Here is a 20,062-nt window from a genome sequence, read left to right on the forward strand (position 1 = left end):
ATTACCTCTTCAAATAATACCATTTCAGTTAACTCCTATAATCTGATTTTACAATTAAAGAAAAGATAAAATCATAAAAATGATTGGTATGACTTCATCTGATTCCGAGGAATTGAGGATTGGTTAGCTTATTGACAAATTAGGTGTCATGCCTAGGTTGTTGTACATAATTAATATCAAAGCCTTTAAGAGTAAGTAATTTTAAGTTTTATGATGCTTGTGATGATGGAGATACATTTTTACTTTATTTTTTAAAGTTTGCAATGGATTTTGTGGTTTGAACTTGATAGTGATCTTCTTTGAAATAAATTTATTATCTTCTACTAAGATTGTTTTAAGTTAAGTATTTATTTTAAATATATATATATATATATATATATATATATATATTCAATTATTAGTTTGTTCTTGATAGGTGATATAAAAGACATTAAGGCTCCGTTTGTTTGAAATTAAAATATTTTAAAAAAATATTTTTTTATTTTATGTTGTTTGATTGTCGTAAAATATTTACGAAGAAAATATATATATTAAAATGTACAAAAAATAAATTATCTATTAATTTTCGACAAGTTATTTTACATGTCCCGCCCGATGAACTCGACCTCAACCTCGACGTAGATTTTACCAAATATCGAAAAAGTAAAAATAAAAGAATATTTTACCTGAAAAAAATATATATATTTTTCAAAAAAATATATATATTTTTCAAAAAAAAATATTTTACGTCTAAACAAACGGAGCCTAATTATAATTTAATTTTGTTTTGTTCAACTTTCGTATTTTTATCGAGCCTAATTAGTTCTTCTTTTTTTTTTTTCTTTTCTGTACCATATTTTTCCTAATGAGTGTACTCAATATATCTCTCATTATCAAAGTCACTAGATTAAAGATTTAATACAAACATAAACATATTTATTATTGTGAAATTCAATGGACAAAAAATAAATAAATAAATAAATAAAAATAACGAATCATAATGAGAATGCTTGTCTGATTATGATGTGATATAACAAATTTTTTTTTATCAACTTCTTCGTTATATTGCACAAATCATCTAAAGCAATTTCTTAAAAAACTTATCAATGACATTAATTGTAGTTTAATTTTGTTTTGTTCAACTTTTGTATTTCAATCTCATCACTAATTCACGTGATTTTACTAGTATGTGTACATACATAATTAAGTTTAACATCATAGAATCAAACCAAACCAAACCGAATTATGGTGCAATTTGATTTGGTTCAACTTGTTTTCAGGTAATGATCAATTTGGGTTTATTATTTATGGAATCGTTGAGATCCATTTGATTTTGGTTCATTCCAATTGAACCAAATAGAACCCTATGCATCCTTACTCAAATTTATTAAGGTATGAGCTAGATAAATTCAATTAATGATAATTTATTTATTTGATAAAATAGCTTTTATTTGTGAAAGAATAATTCTAATTCATAACCTATATCAACAAATTATAAATATGAAATTTCATCAACCATGTCACATTTTAAATTTAACAATAACGTTGAATTATGTTATTTGTACTACGTAGTTAATTATTATGCCCGCAGAGTTAGTTTATATATCTTTTATATTAAGACTTGCAGAGAAGTGTGAAAGATTCTGTAATATAATAAAGAGTTGTACAGATAATTAATGTATCTAAACATGTTTCTATACTTGCAGAGAAGGGTGGAAGATTCTACAACATAATAAAGAGTTGTATAGAGAGAATTAATATCAAAATGTTTCTGGACTATTTTTAAGAGTAGATCTATGTAATCTGTATTCATTTTTTATTTATTTATTCTTTTACCATCTGTATTTGTCTATAAAAGGGTGGAGGAAGCTCAATTGTAAGTGAAAAGTTAAAACTGAATTTAATTAGGGTCAAAAACAGCCTATATAGACACCTTTTTAATATGGTGGTTTTATATCTTTGTAAAATTCAAAATTTTATCTAATTCTTTAATAACAAAGCTATATTTAGTGTATTATTTTTATTTTATTTTGGTTACTTATTGTGTTTGTTCCTGATTGGCTAGGTGCATTGAGTCAAGGGAAGTGAAGTAAAGGGAAATTCTAAAGCAAAAGAAGCAAGCTAAGCTCTCACTAAAAAACTTGATCAATTTTTATTGAGTCAAAAACCGGCAAATCAATCATCTCCTCTTCTTAATCATCATTCTTGTGAGCCATACATGACTTGTTTAAGTGTATTACATACTACTTCCACACGTCGGATCAATTTTGTGCTATCATTTTTCAATATATTTTTGGCTAATATATTCATCATGTATGAGTGTCATTGAGTATGAGACACGATTTACTTCTCTCTCTCGCTATGCCGATGATATGGTAAGGACATATGAGGCCAGAGTAATGAAGTTTCAGGATGGGTTACATCTTGACATCAGGCCACGGGTCTCAATTCTTGATTTGAGGACACACTATCTTGTTGGGGGGGAGGGGGGTGGTGTTACTTCACAATTTTTTCCCAAAAAGTCCCATTTTGCCCTTCAAATTTTCACATTTTTGAAAAATGATAGCTTACAGCCAAACCCATTTGGATCGATCATAAATTTTTTGAATCGATCATACTGGGCACATTTTGACAACTTTTCGTAAAACTTTGGAAATTCATATCTTCTTCGTTATAACTCCAAATCAAGTGATTTTTGAGTCTAAGTTTATTAATTTTTCATTATCTATCCAAAATATATTTTTCATTATTTAAGGAGAACGGATCGAAGAAAACGATTGCAGAAATGAGATCCTCCATCACTTAAGAGTGCTCTAGGTGCACCAAACCTACTGAATATGTAATGACCCGGTCATTTTCCTTTCCTTTTTCTTAAATTTTTACCAATAAATTTTTTCCGTTGATTTTTCTTTTCTGGGTTCGGTTACTCGTCACTTAGTGTCGTCTTAAGTGCTCGGCAATGGTTTCTGAGACTCTTTCCTTTGGATTGACAACTTCCTTAAAGGATTGCGTCGTTTCTACATTTTTAGTATTTTTGGATGTCCAGTTGCTATATTGATATATCTATCTATGATTAACTCCATTATTAGGTGCATCCCAGTGACTTCAGTGAAAGAGTGCTGCCCAAATTTTTTAGGACTATCCTTATTCCTCTCTCTCCTTAGTGTAAATTATAATAATTCGTGTTAAGCCATTAATCACAAATTTACATGAATCCCATATTTTAGAACTTCATGATTTTCACATATCTATAATGCATAAATAAATACTAATTAGATATAAATACCTCGATTCATGATATCAAACATTGTTGAGATTAAATCCAACTTCTAGATCCTTTAACCATGAACTAATCTACAACTCTGATCAATAGGCAAAGGTAGAAACTGGTTTCTCTCTCTTGGCCTTTTGTACACATAAAACTTTTACGTTTTGTATCATTAATTGTACATAATTGATGGAGTATATGCACTTTTATAAAGGCAGAGAGAGGACTAGTTTTCCTATTAGTAACATAATTCTACTTTCCATCAGAGTAAGAAATAAGAAAGGAAAACACTTCTCTAATAAGTAATTACCAAAAAGGTAATTATAAGTTGACCAAAAATAAATAATATTAATTGATATCTATTTACTTACCCACTAAGTAATATGTCACATGTCCAAATCATGTGGGCCACAATTAAATAAATAATCTTACATTCTCCCACTTGGCACATATGATAATTTCTGTAGTAGTTTAGTAAAATAATCATTAATGTGCACCATAAATCAGATTAACTTATTAAATTGGTCATCATAAATACCATGGTAAATAAATTACCAATGCGAGTCATGGCGGTTATATATCCTTAAATGATACAGTCCCTTCCATGTACCACAACACTAGTAATCTATTCAACATAGTCTATAAATGAGAAGTATCAATAATGATCTAACAATAATGTCTTTTCCAAGACTATTCATATTACCACTTATTAAAGCAATACGTACATGTACATTAATTAATAGGAAATACCAGAAACACATTTAATCAGCGCAAAATGTCAAATATCTATAAGCACTATTTAAGCAATCTACAATTAAAAAATAATCTTCATTGACTACATTTAAGACCTATTCTTTCAACATGTTCCATAAATGTCTTGGATGGTAGTCCATTCATTAATGGATTGCAATTATAAGTTGTGTGCTTATAATTTCAATAGACATTTGTTGTTTCTAAATATCTTCTTTAATGATAAAGTATTTCAACTTTAGAATACCTATCATTTTTCATACAAGAAGATCAACAATTGCAGTATAAATTTTTAGTAATCTGAAAACGGTACCCATAACTCCAAGTCCTGAAATAAATTCTGCAACCATATATTATAGTCTCAAAGCATGCTACAAATTAAAATTTCATAATAGACAAAGTAATCATAAATTACTTTATACTTTTTCATAATATTGTTCCTCCAACCAAATCTTCTAAAACTCTTTTAATATATGCTTTATGAGACAATTCTAAAAACAAATCAATGTGATCTATAATGAAATATTTCTATTCCTATCACATAGGATGCTTCATCCATATATTTCATTTCAAAGTTCTTAGAGATAATTTTTAGTTTCATATAATAAACTAAGATCACTACTAACAAATAAAATATCATCAATATATAGAATCAGAAATATAAACTTACTCCCACTAACCTTCTAGTATATACACTGATCAACAGTGTTTTTTTTAAAACTAAAAGAAATAATGATATCATTAAACTTAATATACCATTGTTAGGAAGCTTGTTTAAATCCATATATTGACATCTTAAGTTTACGGACCATGAATTCTTTACCCTCTAATATGAAGTCTTTAAGTTGTTTCATATGGACTTCCTCTTATAAACTCCTATTCATAAAAATTGTATTCACATCCATTTGATATAACTCTAAATCATAATAAGTTACTAATGCCATGATATTTTAAAAGATTCCTTCTTAAATACTAGAGAGAAGATTTCTTTATAATCTCTTCATTCATGACACTAATCCATTTAGTAAAATCATTACTGTTAATGGCTTGTGAATATGTAATCGGATCCGTATATATCTCACTATATATCAAAAACAGATTCTTGTAGATATATCACATAGTCATCCGGAATAGCAGATCTCCTTTCTCTTTGAGATCGTCTTAATGTTATTCCTTATGATTTTTCTACAATCTATTCATTGGTGACAATCTCATTATAGAGTTATTGATCATTTAATTATTCTTCGTTGTTATACGGTTCAACAACTGAAAGAACAATTATTTCCTTATAAGTTATGGATAAAGATGTTTGTACCCTAACTTCTGAAATGATCAAATTCTTATTTTTATCACTCCCACTGATTTCACCATTCTTAATGAATCTGACATTACCGGTTTCAATAATTATCATACTATGTTTCGGATAGTAAAACTTGTACCCTTTAGATTACTTAATATCCACAACATTATGGGTAATGAGGAATTACTTAACGTACTCCTAACCAATTCCATAAGAGTACGATTACGCCTTACAGCTACACGCTTCTGCTGTGGCATATATAACAAAGTGTATTGAACACAAATGGCATACATTTTAAGGAGTTTAACAAACGGTTAGAGTATTAACCTGTTTCATCATACTTTACATAATATTCACCACCTCTATATGACCTTATGATTTTCATTTTCTATCCAGTTGTTTTTCAACCTCATTTATATATACTTCAAGAGTACCCACTGCTTGAGATTTTTCATACAACAAATAGATATATCCATAACATGAAAAATTAACTATAAAGGCGATAAAATACTTTTCTCCTCCAAAAGATGGAACATCAGAAGGTTTACAAATAATTTCAAAAAGCTATGTACTTATTGTGGCTCATTTCTTTGTGCGTTTAGTTTGTTTACTCTTAATACAATCTACACACACATCAAAATTAGTAAAGTTTAGATTCAGAAGAATCACATCCTTTACTAATTTTCCTAACATTTCACTAGATATTGACCTAATCTTTTATGCCAAAGATAAATTTTCTATTAATTGAGTTACGCTTAATTCTAACATTATGATACAAGATCAAAAGGATTTTAATAAATAAACCATCAAATTTGAATTTACAGATATCATCAACAATAATGCCATAACTCACAAATTATAATTTCTTAAATAAATATCATTACCAAATTTAAATGAAAAACTATTAACATAAAGTTTTTGAAATAAAATCAAATTATGGGAAATTGAATAAACATAAAAATTTTAAAACAATTTAAATAAAATCAATTGTCTAACATTAAACATAGTGTCACAATGGTTTCAACAAAACTTTTTTCCAATTATCATAAATGAGAAATTCTTATTTGAATTTGTGGTTTAGGCCATAAAAAATTCTTGCATTTATTAGAAACATAAATAGTACTTAAGTCAACTTATCATGTATTAAAAAGAATTTTAACAAGTAATTCGCAATATACAAAAGCCAAAAGCGTACTTTTCTTTTTCGAATCATTCTTTATATGTCATGTAATCTTTCTAAAAGTGTTCAATACATTAATGACATTTTTTCATTATTACATTACTTTCTTTTAGTAGATTGACCTAAATCTTTTAATTTTGAGTGTTGCTCACTTATTACCTTTTCTGACTTATTCCCAAATTTTTTTCTAACTTCTTGAGTCGTCAGATGAACATAATGATTACCTTGCTACTTAAGTTTTGTCTCCTCATAAATTAACATAATGGTCAATTAAATCACTTTCCACTTGTCTTAATAGTGTTAATTCGAAATGACCCATACTGAATAGACAAGAAATTGAGAATAAATTGAATAAGAAAATTCCCATTCATAATCATCCATAAGGTTCTCAATTTTGTAGCAACATTAGCTATCTAAAAATACGATCATACATGGAACGAGTACAACAAAAAATCCATAGTAGTTACATCAATTAATATTTTTTGTTTTAGATATTTATCTACAACATGAAAACATTCTTATAATCAAATATTCCTTAGCACTATCACTATAAGGAACAATTATTCGCATAACCATAATGCTTAATCTGTTCGATCTCTCCCAAGCTTTATGGAGAATCTTTTCTTCCTCACTGTTTTTAACAGTAATAATAGTAAGTTTCTCAATTTAAAATGTTAAATTAAGATTTAACACATCTAAATTTTGAACTCAACTTACTCATTTCATTATGAGAAGTTAGTCATATTGAGAATCAGAATAGATATAGCATGCGCATTAAGGGATGTAATAAAATAAATATAATAAGATAAAATCTTAACAACAATAATACTTTGAGTTAACAACACGTATGTATAACTTAAAAATATAAATACAATGTATAACTATAGTACCCCTTTGGGTGGCAACTATAAAATACTAATAATGATGCTTATATGTATTTATACGTATACCTTTATTGGTGATGCATTATTTAATTAAGTTACCTTTGGATATCTTATATTTACCTAATTAAAAATAAAAAAAGCATACGACCCTTTAATTTTTATTTAATCACTTGAAAATCAATTCCCTTTGAGGAATTATTTCTCATAATTAAATAAAATCAATATTCATGAATATCACAAAAAATTATAAGCATCATAATTCATGAAATATTACAATTATGTTTACTACTAAAATTAATATTCATCAACTATTATGGTTAGGCCACTTTGGTAGCTACTAACCTTTATATAATATGAATAATAAATTAGATAGTAACTAATTTATAATTAATTATGTCTATTACAAAAAATTAATATTCATCAATCATTATGATTGGGCCACTTTAGTAGCTACCAATCTTCACATAATATGAATATTAAATTAAACAGTAATTAATTCATCATTAAGTTATATTTACTACTAAAATTAATATTCATCGACCATTATAGTTATACCACTTTGGTAGCTACTAACCCACACATAATATGAATATTAAATAAACTAGTAATTAACTAATTATTAATTTCCCTATTTAACATTATACACACATACTCATAATTGTCGATTAAAGTTTAAGCAATTTCGATATCAAAAACTTAATAGTTCAAAATTTTATAGAAAATATCTTTTTATTTTATATACATAATAAAATATATTATTTTATTTTTGGACTTAAAGATCATAATTGAATCAATTTAAAATTGATTCTACAATATGTATGTATGTTTGGGTACGAAACAACAAGTTATTTGCATGTCTAATTTATTAGATTAAATTTCTAAACTCACAAATTATTCTAGAAATTCAAATTCCTAAAATAAATAAATCAGTACATATATTTTATGTATTCAATAACTTTAATTTTAATTTATTTTAAATTAAAATCAGAATCTTCAAATCATTGGACAAGTACTTATAACAATAATTTAAACCTCTTTAATAAAATAAATAAATACACAAACTTTATGTATTTATTAATTTTTAAATAATAATAATAATGAATCTTTGTAATCCTTTCACAACTGACTATTTCTATAAAACAATAGCAAGACAAATGCTATTATTATTATTATTATTATTATTATTATTTTAATTCAATGTTCTTTATTAGTCATGCACGAAAATTAGTAACCTAAAGCATTGAAGTTGTTTGTCTTACACACATTATGCATACGTTTGTACTATTACATATATGTAAACTATGTATCAGTAACCAACTTTCATAATTTAATTTTGGCTTGGAAATTGAGGTACCCAAACCCAAAAACCACATGGACTGAACTAAACATACGATTCTAAAAGAATGGATTATACAATCATTTAATTTTAAATTTATACATATTATTTATGCAACTTTAATGAAAAATAATGAATTCCTAAACCGTTAACTCTGATAACACATGTAAACTATAATAATTCGTATTAAGCCATTAATCACAAATTTACATGAATCCCATATCTTAGAACTTCATGATTTTCACATATCTATAATGCATAAATAAATACTAGTTAGATATAAATACCTCGATTCATGATATCAAACCTTGTTGAGATTAAATCCAACTTCTAGATCCTTTAAGCACGAACTAATCTGCAACTCTGATCAACAGGCAAAGGTAGAAACTGGTTTCTCTCTCTTAGCCTTTTGTACACATAAAACTTTTACGTGTTGTATCATTAATTGTACATAATTGATGGAGTGTATGCACTTTTATAAAGGCAGAGAGAGGACCAATTTTCCTATTAGTAACATAATTCTACTTTCCATCAAAGTAAAAAATAAGAAAGGAAAACACTTCTCCAATAAGTAATTACCAAAAAGGTAATTATAAGTTGACCAAAAATAAATAATATTAATTGATATCTATTTACTTACCCACCAAGTAATATGTCACATGTCCAAATCATGTGGGCCACAATTAAATAAATAATCTTACACTTAGTTCATTTATTATCCTATTTACACTTGCATGCCCACTGTGCACTGTTATTATCCACTTTGTTATCTAATCAAGCACATCTGACTTCAAATCATCATAACTTCTTCGTTTTAACCGTTCTTGAGTCTAAATTGATCGCGTCGAAATAAGCTTTCCAATGGTACTAATTAGAGATTCATATTCTTCTTGTGGCTCAAGTTATTCAAGTTTTAGTATGGTAGTGTCTGTTTTTGGTTCGAACTGGGATAGGGTTTCCCTTCCTTCGACTTCAGAACTTGATATATTTGCCGTCCGGACTCCGAATCAAGTGATTCTTGAGTGTATCCTTATTAATTTTTCGTTGTCTTTCCAATGGTGTACACAATGTTTTGCCTGGAAATGACCATACATGCAAACGTAACTTACCTATTTGGACGTGCTACAGTAATCCACGACTTAAAAATACCACCGATACAAAATCCGACGCCCCAACGGGCAAAAAAGACAACCAAAGGAAAAGAGAACTTGAATACTACGCTTGGAAATCAAAGAGATGTCTTTTCAAAAATGAGATACAATATGATCCTCACACTAAAGATGCATGCTTGTTAAGAAGAAGAAAGCCTTTGTATGATCATTTTATTCTTCGTCATGCCATTTCTCCTTCGTCCGGACTCCAAATCATGCGATTCTTGAGTTCATCTTTATTAGTTTTTCGTTGTCCTTCCAGCGGTGTGCTCGGTGGCACTAGTTGCTGTCGATGCTACCTTACTGACTAGCAAGTGTGGGCGGGCACTAGGTACTGTCATTCCTACCACACATTTGAGCAATCTAGATGTGGCCACAAACATAAACATAAATTTAAAGTCGGAAACCCAACAGGATGAATAGTACACTTGGAGCAAATTAATTAATCTAATAAATTAGTTATAGCTGAATGGGAACTCCCTGAAGGAACTGCTCGTCCACCGGCCAAGCCACCAGACCTTATGAATTGAAGCTTCAAGCACATTCCTGAGGTTTCGGTTTTTTATGCCGTTTCTTCTGTTGTTCATATTTTCTCATCTCGAATTTTTTTCATTCACGGAGTTGTACAATGATTTAAATGCACTAGTATGGGATGGTGGCATTTTAAGGATGGATTAATAGAACAGTTAAGTCCTACCTATTCTAAATAAGCCCTACTTATTATATATCAGACCACTCTATAGATGGGTGATATTTTATTTTATGTTTGATGGACTTTATATATGTATAGATAAGTGTCATAATATGTGCTTGAGTCTCAGGATCGATGGTTAGGATTCGTATATTGTATAGGGTGGTATATATATCCGTATTCAAAGTGAGAGAATACTATGCACTCAAAAAATCACCAGTTTTCATTTTATCTCCTTAACTCAGGAAGACGAAAATGATAATCATATTCATTTCACTCAAATTGAAGCCCAATATATTTTTTTGTTACAAGTATCAATTTCTTGTATTCTTTACTCAATAATTATGAAAAATAGATTTTGATTATGTTGATAGTATTTTTGTCCTCAATTTATTTACTTAAATTAACGTTCTAAAAATAAATAAATAAATTCTAAATTTGAGTAGTACTAAAAAGAGTACTAAAAAATAATTAAACCCAACTACTTTTTTTTTTTTTTTTTTCCTTAAATGTATCTCCTCTTATTCGTCCTCTTTTTTTTTTTTTTCTTTTCTCTTTTATATGGTATAAAATCAAAAGGAAGTCAAATAATTTCCTGATGCCATTGTAATGGCTAGTTCTTGACAGAAATTGATAATTTTTAGGGGAAAAAAAAAAAGAAAAAGAAAGAATGAGAGTGTTGGAAGTACAAACAAAAACCTAATCATCCTATTTATGTTCTCGGCAAAATTTGGAAAATTTTAAGGAGTGAACGAATAGGAGATAACTTAGATAGGAGTTCCTTTTATTGTGCCACTAGAGTCCAACATCCCCCACTAACAAATTGGACAACATAACCTCCATGCAATGCTAGATCTCCATGGTGATGGAGGAATAACACGACGTTGGGTCATTTTTTTTATATTCATCAAGTGAGTCTCACTCCTTCTAGATTTCCATGGTGACAGAGAAGTTTTGACAGATTTTTGTTTATTATATTCAATTATTTTGTTGAAGAAGAATAGAAGATGAAATTTTACCTAAAAAAAAAAATTGAATAGAAGATGAAAAATAAAGAAAGAAGAATGAAGTTCAAGAATTTAGGGTCGGTGTTTGTATTGTAGTGAAGAAAAAATATGAAATATTTTCGGTAATATTTTTTGTGATTTAAATAGTATCGAAGTGCTTTCGAAAAAGCTACCAAAACTAAAAGTACCAAATTGATGCTTCAAGTTGTTTCGGCACTCCAACAAAAGCACGTTAAAATAAAAATAAAAAAACTTTAAAATGACATTTTTAACTAGTTATTTAAATTTTCAAACTTGTAATATTTTTTTTTACCAAACATGCTTTCATGATTTTGCTTTCAAAAATCTTGTAACAAAAAAAATTTACCAAACATGCTTCCAAATAATATTAAACACACTTCAAAGCATAAACATTGTTTTTGCTTCGAATCAATCAAAAAAGTAATCGTGATTGCCAAACAAACTCTTAATTTTTCATTTTTGAAGTTGGAGAGAAACCGATATAATGGATTGTGTGTTATATCAATCTCTCCTCAACTTCAAGGAAAAAAAAAATTATGTATTAGAGTTTTCCATTTCAGTCGATTTTAGGTAAGGTGAGAGAATGTCATCAATTATATCTCGTTCTTACACAAAAGGTCTATCATTGCAATTGATGTTTTGCAATGAAATTTCCTTGTTCCCAAGAATCATTTTGTTGCAAAATACCTCATACATGGTTGAATTCATTTTTGTTGTTGCAACAAATATTGTCATTAAGTATGTTTTAGAAGGAGATCACCAAGTCAACCACATTTGACCTCTTGTGATGTACAGTTACCAAGCCAATTTGACAACTGAATTTGGGATCTCTTTTGATGTACAGTTACAAGTCAATATGCCTGTTGAATATGAATCTGCAGTTAGAAGCTAAAAATCTTCCAAACCATGCAAAAATTACATGACTCTCTCTCTCTCTCTTCCTTCATTTACTAATCAGATTCTGAATAAATTCAGACAGTGTCCCTTGTAAATATTCTTGAGATTCCTCATTTACAAACATCTCAGGTTGGTACAAATCCCCACCACTACCACTTGCCATTCTATAGTACTCCTTGGAGGCTTTTGTTTGCTTGAATGTGCTCTTCTTTTCACTCTTTATATGTGAATCTTTTCTTGATGGACTGATGTTGGTGTGATGAATTGATTGCATCATATATGAAGAAGAGCTTTTATCTAGCTTTTTCTTCCATGGACCCTCTGTTTTGCAACCTTTCAGGTCTTGTTTTGGATCATATACTGAGGTGGTTGATTGCCCATTCTGATGATTAACCAAGTAACTAGCAGGTGAATCTCCTTCCAATATTCTTAAGACCTGTATATATATATAACAAGCAGATAACTATGAGTAAAACCCAAATGTATAAGTGAAAATTTGATGCATCTAGAGATTAGATATAGACTAAAGCCGGACCCTCCACCTAGGGGTATGTTGGACATTCAAACAAGGCCCGGACACGCGGACATGGCTCAGACACCGTTAGAAATGTCCTGAAATTTAAATATTTTATTTTGGTTGGACATGACACGTTTTGGATACTTCTAGGACACAGCGGGGTGATTTTGTAATTTTATTTTATAATAATATAATTTAAAATATATTATGAATTAATACGAAAAATTATATAAAATTTTAAATAAAAAATATTTAATTCTAAACTCCAAATCATTATTTTCATTCATGATTATGTGGATAAATGAATAAAAATGATTGTTTTTTTGAATATATAATAAGATATTATATTATTATTTTTTGATGTATTCTTTTTTACGATTAATCTTATCGCCATGTCTATATCGTGCATAACCATGTTCGTATCCGTGCTTCTTAGGTTATAGACTTTGGTATTGTTCAATAAAACTGAAAATCAAGTAATGAAAATTTTAAGTGCTAAGTGAAGTATGTGCCATTTAAAAAATTTCTTATTGCTGAATTGGGTTATCAAATAGTTTTGTGTTTGTAGAGATCTAACCTTGGACATCCTTGGTCGTTGTTCAGGGTGAGGCAAGATACATAAACTGGCAGCATGAATCATGCACTGCACTTCATCCTCTACGTAGTTATTCTCCAATCGAGGGTCAATTATCTCATTAGGCTTCTTCTTCTCTAGTAATTGACGGCTCTGCAACAAGAAAATTGGTTGAACTATATATCAGTATCACAATGTAATGCTAGTTGACAGAGTCGGCCCTGAGATTGACAAAATCTTGAGAGATCCTAGGCGAACTTAAATGTGAGACCCTTTAATTAGTGAAATGCATACTAACATAATTAAATTTCAAATCATATCAAAATTAGTGCCTTAAAAACTTGGTACTTAATGGGCTGTGAATTCGTTTAATTGAAGGGTTCTAAGTTTTTTTTTAATTTATTTGGGCCTATCATTCATGGAAAGGGGCCTAAGTTTAGTGTTTTTTTTTTTTTTTTTAAAACCTATCCTAATAGAGCTAAAAATTTTGAGGCCTCTAAATATTGAGGCCCTAGGGGACCGCCTTGGGCAAGGGCCGGCCCTGTAATGAAGTGTGGTGTTTAGAAGTGTGTGTCTGTGTGTGTGTTTTGGGGGTGGGAGGTGAAGGGTACTTGCCCATTCTGGTTGATAATGTTGTCCCCCATTTCTTGAAAATTCAGTTGCTTTGATGCCAGTTATGAGCTCCAACAGAACAATTCCAAATGCATATACATCTGCTTTTTCAGTAATCAGACCAGTCTGTGTGTACTCAGGAGACAAGTACCTGAAACATAATGTTCATTAGACATCAACCACTTTATGCAACAAATGTCAATAATTTGGATATGCTTTTGATGTGTCAATCTCAATCCGATCAGTCTTCTAAATGTTACAACTGGTTCTTTAACACAAGAGAATGATATTAATACCCGAATGAACCAATGACACGTGTCTCCTCGGCTGATTGGCCATCTGCTTGCCACCTTGCTAGACCAAAATCTCCCACCTTGACACAAGTACTAGATTGTTAATCCATTATGAAATTAATTGGAGAGGTGAAAAAAAAAAAAAAAAAAAAAAGGGATTGTAAGTACCATGGATTCAAAGTCATGGGTTAGGAGGATGTTGGTAGGTCTGAAGTCTCTGTGCACAATACAACCAACCCTGCAATCTTCATGAAGATATCTCAAACCTCTTGCAGCTCCAATTGCAACCTTCATCCTATTATGCCAAGCCATCACCTCACTTGTCTCCCTTCCTGCATGATTCATCACAATCTCTCAGTACAGAATTATATTCGCGGTTTTTTTTTTGGTGATGAAAATGTGTACATCCATTTTGTCACAGAGTGGTCATGTTGTGATGCTTGTCAATTCGAGTTTTTACCATTATACCGAGCAATGATGACCTAATGGTAACAGAATTTCAAATGATGGAAAATCTTACCATATAAGTGCTTGTCTAAGGAACCATTGCAAGCAAACTCATAGACAAGGAGCCACTGAATTTCAATGCAGTAGCCAACCAGCATCACCAAATTCCTATGCTGAGCACAGCTCAGTGCTTCAACCTCGGAGCAAAATTCTGATGCTCCTTGCGCACTCACCATTTTGTGTTGCTTCACTGCAACCACCTGCCCATCATGTAACACTCCTCTGTATACCGGACCAAATCCACCTTCTGCCAAGAAGTTGTTCCTCGAGAACCCATCCGTTGCTTTCTCAATCTCTTCGTAGCTGAACCTCCTTGGGGCCTTCCCGAAAATGGGGGCATTGTGCTTGCAAACAGAGCAAAGTGGTGGAGGGGTTGGTGGTTGTTTGATGGAAAGAGACATGGCCTTTCTAATGCTTGAGGTCCGGTCAATTGTTGGAGAAGAGGAATATGTCACGACTTCATCTTCGCTACCACTCACGAGTTCTCCTCTCATTTTAATCCGTTGTCTTGACTCATTCAAATGCCTTGGCTCTTGCCACAAGCGCGAAGAATCTGTTGATCTTCTAGCTGGAATTGATGCTGTCTTTCTCACTTCAACACTACTATTTCTGCTCATGTCTCTTTCAATTTTACCTATTAATATTAAGAATTACTCATCATTGTTAGACCATACAAATGCATAATCTTTTGAACCAAATCAGTAACACATGTAACCAATTTCATACCACTTTTTGTCTTCAAAGGACTGCTTAAATTTTTAGTCTTCTCTTTTATGCTGCAGGATGTAGGAGAAGAGGGATATGTCACTACTTCATCTTTGCCACTACTCGCGAGTTCTCTTCTTGTAATCCGTTGTCTTGACTCATTCAAATGCCTCCCCTTTTGCCCCAAGCGCGGAGAATCTGTTGATCTTCTAGCTGGAATTGATGCAGTCTTTCTCACTTCAACACTACTATCTCTGTTCATGTCTGTTTCAATCTTACCTAATAATATTAAAAAGTAGTGACCATTGTTATACCACAGTCACACAAATTGCATAATTGTTTTAACCAAATCAGTTACACATCGAAGCAATTTCATACCACTTTTTGTCTTCAAATGACTGCTGAAGGTTTTGGTCTCCTCTTTTGAAGCACTGAATGTCGACTTTTGAGGCGATTCAACATCAGATTTTGACATCTTATATAATGGTTGTGACTTACCATGTGGTGGAGTGTACCTATACATTGCTTCAGTTTCCATTTCAGGGCTAAAAAACCGCGAATTTGATAGGGGAGAGGCACTGTTTGGCTTGAATTTGGTGACAGAAGGGCTTGTCTTGTGGAAGAACTGGTCTTGGTCTGTTTGGGTTGAGAAGAATGAATTGTCAGGTTTGGAATGTGGACTGCCTGAGCTAGAACTGGTTCGTGTTGTTCGGCTTTTGCTACTGAGATTGTTAGTAGGAAGCACACCTAGCATGTCAGCTACTGTTGGATCACTTGTTCTGTCACCCACATTGATCTTTTTCTTTGTTGGGAATTCAACTGATCTGAGGATTTTTGGAATGGCATGGTCTATGAGTATGATGTTGCAATTGATCAATTCTTTTAAGCAACAGTCACCTTCCTTCTTCAAGCGCCTGTAGTTTTGAGAGAAATTGAATTGGCATTGAATCATAATGAATGGAGTGTTACAATTGAGGTATGAAGCTATGTCAACAAAAGAAATGAATCCTGGTTTACCCAAAAAAAAAAAAAAATCCTATGATAATACACACATATAAGGGCATGTTTGGTACAGTTTAATTTTTTTAGAATTGTTTTCTATTTTCAGAAAACTAAAATAAAAAAATTTTACAAAAATTTATTTGGTTGTCATTATTTTTAAAATAATTTTTAATTCTCTAAATTTCTGAGAACCGTTTTTGGAGAACTAATTTTATAATTTCCTGAAAATAATTTAATTCCTAACTATTTTCAAAAAACTAAACCAAACAAACCCTTAAAAACACCGGCTTCAATTCCCATATTTGTCGCCACATTTGAGTTTGCTTAGTCAACAGGCCTTAAATTTCGAATTTCTTTGTGTTTGTTTACTATGAAAATGATGATATAGTGTGTATATATATATATATTTAGGTAAATGTACCTATCAAGAATGACCCATGTTGCTCCAAGTTCCTCAGCAGCCTTAGCAACTGACCCCATTTGTGCATCAACCACAACTTTAACCTCTGTAATAACCTGTCATATATCATGCAATTGATTCAATATATCAGCAACTTAATTATTACAAATTACTAGAAATTGATTGTAATCGCAATTAATACTGTTCAACCTCATACGTAAAATGAGTAGTTGACTACAAGAATTTATTAATATTATTAAGCAAATGAATTTGGACGATTGTCCACGATTTTGCACTTAAAAATATAATATACCTCCTCAACATTGTGCACCAAAAATAGTTGTTGCATCATCTGTAGACACACGTTGTTTATTCTTTGGGGCACATCATGACCATCAACTGGGCCTGTCTTCTGATCAAGCGTTGAACCTTGCTCATTATGCCCAACACTTCTTTTCTTTAACAGGCCTAAATTGACGATATTGTACATTGAACACCATACCTACAATTAATATGAGTTGTGCTATATATACAAACCAAAATAGTAACTTGTTTATCAAATTGACATCACAAGTACTCTTTTGAAACTGAGGAAACAAAGAAAAATAGTACTTGAAAACTTATCAGAGACTGATAGGCATTAGCCAGATAGTATAATCTCGACCTCCTCCTTGAAGGAAAGGTTGAGAGTTCAAACTCTGACAGGGACAATATTGTGAGTGTGTGCGAGTTTGCTTGACAAGAAAACTTACGAGAGAGGAAGTGGTAAATCTGAGACTGATGTGACTGGTTCCCGGCAGCCAGAGGAGGACGTTCGCGGGATGGAAGAACAGCAAGAAGAACCAAAGAATCCATAGCTTTGATCACATTGAGAACAGCCCATTCCAGAGCATAATCTGTGATCTCTTTACTTGCATCAACTGCCACTACTATCACCTCCTCACCCATCATTTTTGGTCTCTCAAAGATTATTAGTTTCTTGATGCCCCAAACACATCTAAGCAAGAAGCTAGCATGGAGGTCATTGACTTGAAAGATGGTATTGGTTACAAAATGTTAGTTTTTTCTCTTGTTTTCTCTTTTAATATTTATTTAATATTATAAATGTAAAAAGTGGTGATAGAACAGGTCTGGTCTGGGAGTGTTGAGAGGCATGCAATGGGCACCACTAGGCAGAATTTGGTGAAACATTTGAACTGTTCTTCTGTCTTTTAGCATTTGGAGGATGGTGAACATTCTCTGTCCCCTTTTCACTTTAGAACTTTTGGAGAAAATAAAATACACACACACACATATATATATATATATATATATCAAGTCTCTGAATTTTTTTTAATTTTTTTTTTACACCAATGGGTTAGTGGCCTATGGTATCAGACCCTTACTTTTTAAAGGGAGGTCATATGTTCAAGTCTCAATGGAGACATGTACGTGTAAACATCAATTAAAAAAAAAAAAAGTCTCTCTCATTTCGTAGTATCACATTAATAGGTAATGACTAATTTTTTTATGGGCTAAAATCATAAAACCCCCCTTAATATTTTCAAATTCACCGTATAACCTTCTCAATTATCAAGCAACTCCCTCAACTAATAAAAACTATCACGTTGTCTCATTTTTCGTGAGAGAACCATTAAATTGTAGTAAAATGACAATAATGCCCTTGATAGTATATTAATATTTTATTAAACTGAAATTGTTGATTTTAAAGTGTGAAGGGTAATTTCGTCAGTATGAATCATAAGGTTATTTTGATCCGCAAAATAATGCAACTATTGCATGTGATTGTCACGGGATACTATCCTATTAATTTTAGCCGAGAAACTAACGAAAATGAATTGATATAATAGACTTTTTAAAACATCAAAAATTTATATAATAGTTTCCTTAATTGAATGAGAAGGGGTTGGATGATTTTAGGCTTTTTTTATCGACCAAGTGAACCGGGTAACATTTCTTATTGAGTTCAACAGTTCATGTCCTAGTAGTCTCATAGCTTTATTATATACAAATATACATATTATATGCATATTTTATATTTATATATATATAGGTTATATATATAAGGACAGATTCAAACTAGGTGGGGCTTTGGCCAGTGGTGGTGTATAGCGAAAGAAAGGGTGGCCCACAGGCCGTAACACCACCTCACAAAATAGTGGGTCCCTTCTGTCCTGTGCCTTGTTTTGATGTACCGAATCTCATATGAACAAAAAAAAAAATCTAAGTTCACCTCACAAAATATTTGAGTAATTAATTACCTTTTTTTTTGTTTGTAGTTTATTTATTTTCCATCTTATTAAAATAACTCGACGAAATGGACGGCCAAACGATGTTGACATGTCATCAAGAATATATGGAATGTGATCATTGTAACTTAAAAAAATTTACCAAAGTGAAAAATAAAAAGGGGTTTATTTGGTTCAATTTAATGAGAATGAAAATATATATATATATATATATATATATATATATATATATTTAATTAATGAGAACAGAATTAAATGAAAATGATGAGTATTCCATTTTCAGACAGACCTTGTGTCATCATCATATGTAACTCAAGTTGAATACAAATTTAGTCACTCAAGTTTTGATCATTGCACGAAGAATTGACAATGAAAAGAAATATAAATAAATCTAATTTTATTTAATTCTCCATATATTTGAAGTTTTAGAATTGGTTCAAAATTTAGACAGTAAAAATAAATAAATAAACAAACTTTTTTCTTACAATGGTCTTTAAGATAAAGTGCCTTTCATGACAAGTATCAGCCCTCAAATTATTGAGATTCTTGTGACATTCTCCCTCAATTAAACTCGTAACGTCTTCGTTACTTATTCAGATGGGACACCGGGACACCTCCGAGCCGAACCCTTGACGTAACGCATAATTAAAGAATGGGTCTATCTTTGATACCAATTATAACAGATCGGATGTTTCATAATCTGATCCAAAAACTTAAGGACATGTTTGGTTTCAAGGGC

The 20,062-nt window shown here is 30.9% G+C and overlaps 1 protein-coding gene across 1 annotated transcript; it reads right to left on the reverse strand.

The window, feature by feature from the left end:
* Positions 1 to 12,398: 12,398 nt before the first annotated feature.
* Positions 12,399 to 18,211, reverse strand: LOC132271382 (inactive protein kinase SELMODRAFT_444075-like). The gene is made up of 11 exons (XM_059772735.1): positions 17,827 to 18,211; positions 17,388 to 17,542; positions 17,096 to 17,190; positions 16,051 to 16,586; positions 15,694 to 15,951; positions 14,981 to 15,601; positions 14,629 to 14,792; positions 14,464 to 14,540; positions 14,171 to 14,318; positions 13,559 to 13,708; positions 12,399 to 12,900 (listed from the first exon to the last, which is right to left on the reverse strand). The coding sequence occupies exons 1-11, from the start codon at positions 18,023 to 18,025 to the stop codon at positions 12,511 to 12,513; spliced, it is 2,793 nt and encodes a 930-aa protein (XP_059628718.1). The 5' UTR covers positions 18,026 to 18,211; the 3' UTR covers positions 12,399 to 12,510.
* Positions 18,212 to 20,062: the final 1,851 nt, after the last annotated feature.

This window comes from Cornus florida, unplaced genomic scaffold, assembly GCF_030987335.1.
Source record: "Cornus florida cultivar Cherokee Brave unplaced genomic scaffold, ASM3098733v1 CherokeeBrave_3.0.0_Hap2_Chr08, whole genome shotgun sequence".
In the NCBI taxonomy this organism is placed as follows: domain Eukaryota; kingdom Viridiplantae; phylum Streptophyta; class Magnoliopsida; order Cornales; family Cornaceae; genus Cornus; species Cornus florida.

Bases quoted from the DNA above. Each gene is read 5' to 3' on its own strand.
- LOC132271382 (XM_059772735.1), bottom strand. From the start codon at position 18,025: ATGATGGGTGAGGAGGTGATAGTAGTGGCAGTTGATGCAAGTAAAGAG. The intron at 17,543-17,826 runs GTAAGTTTTCTT...TCGTCAATTTAG, and splicing joins GATTTACCACTTCCTCTCTC to GCCTGTTAAAGAAAAGAAGT. The intron at 16,587-17,095 runs GTACATTTACCT...TCAAAACTACAG, and splicing joins ACATGGGTCATTCTTGATAG to GCGCTTGAAGAAGGAAGGTG.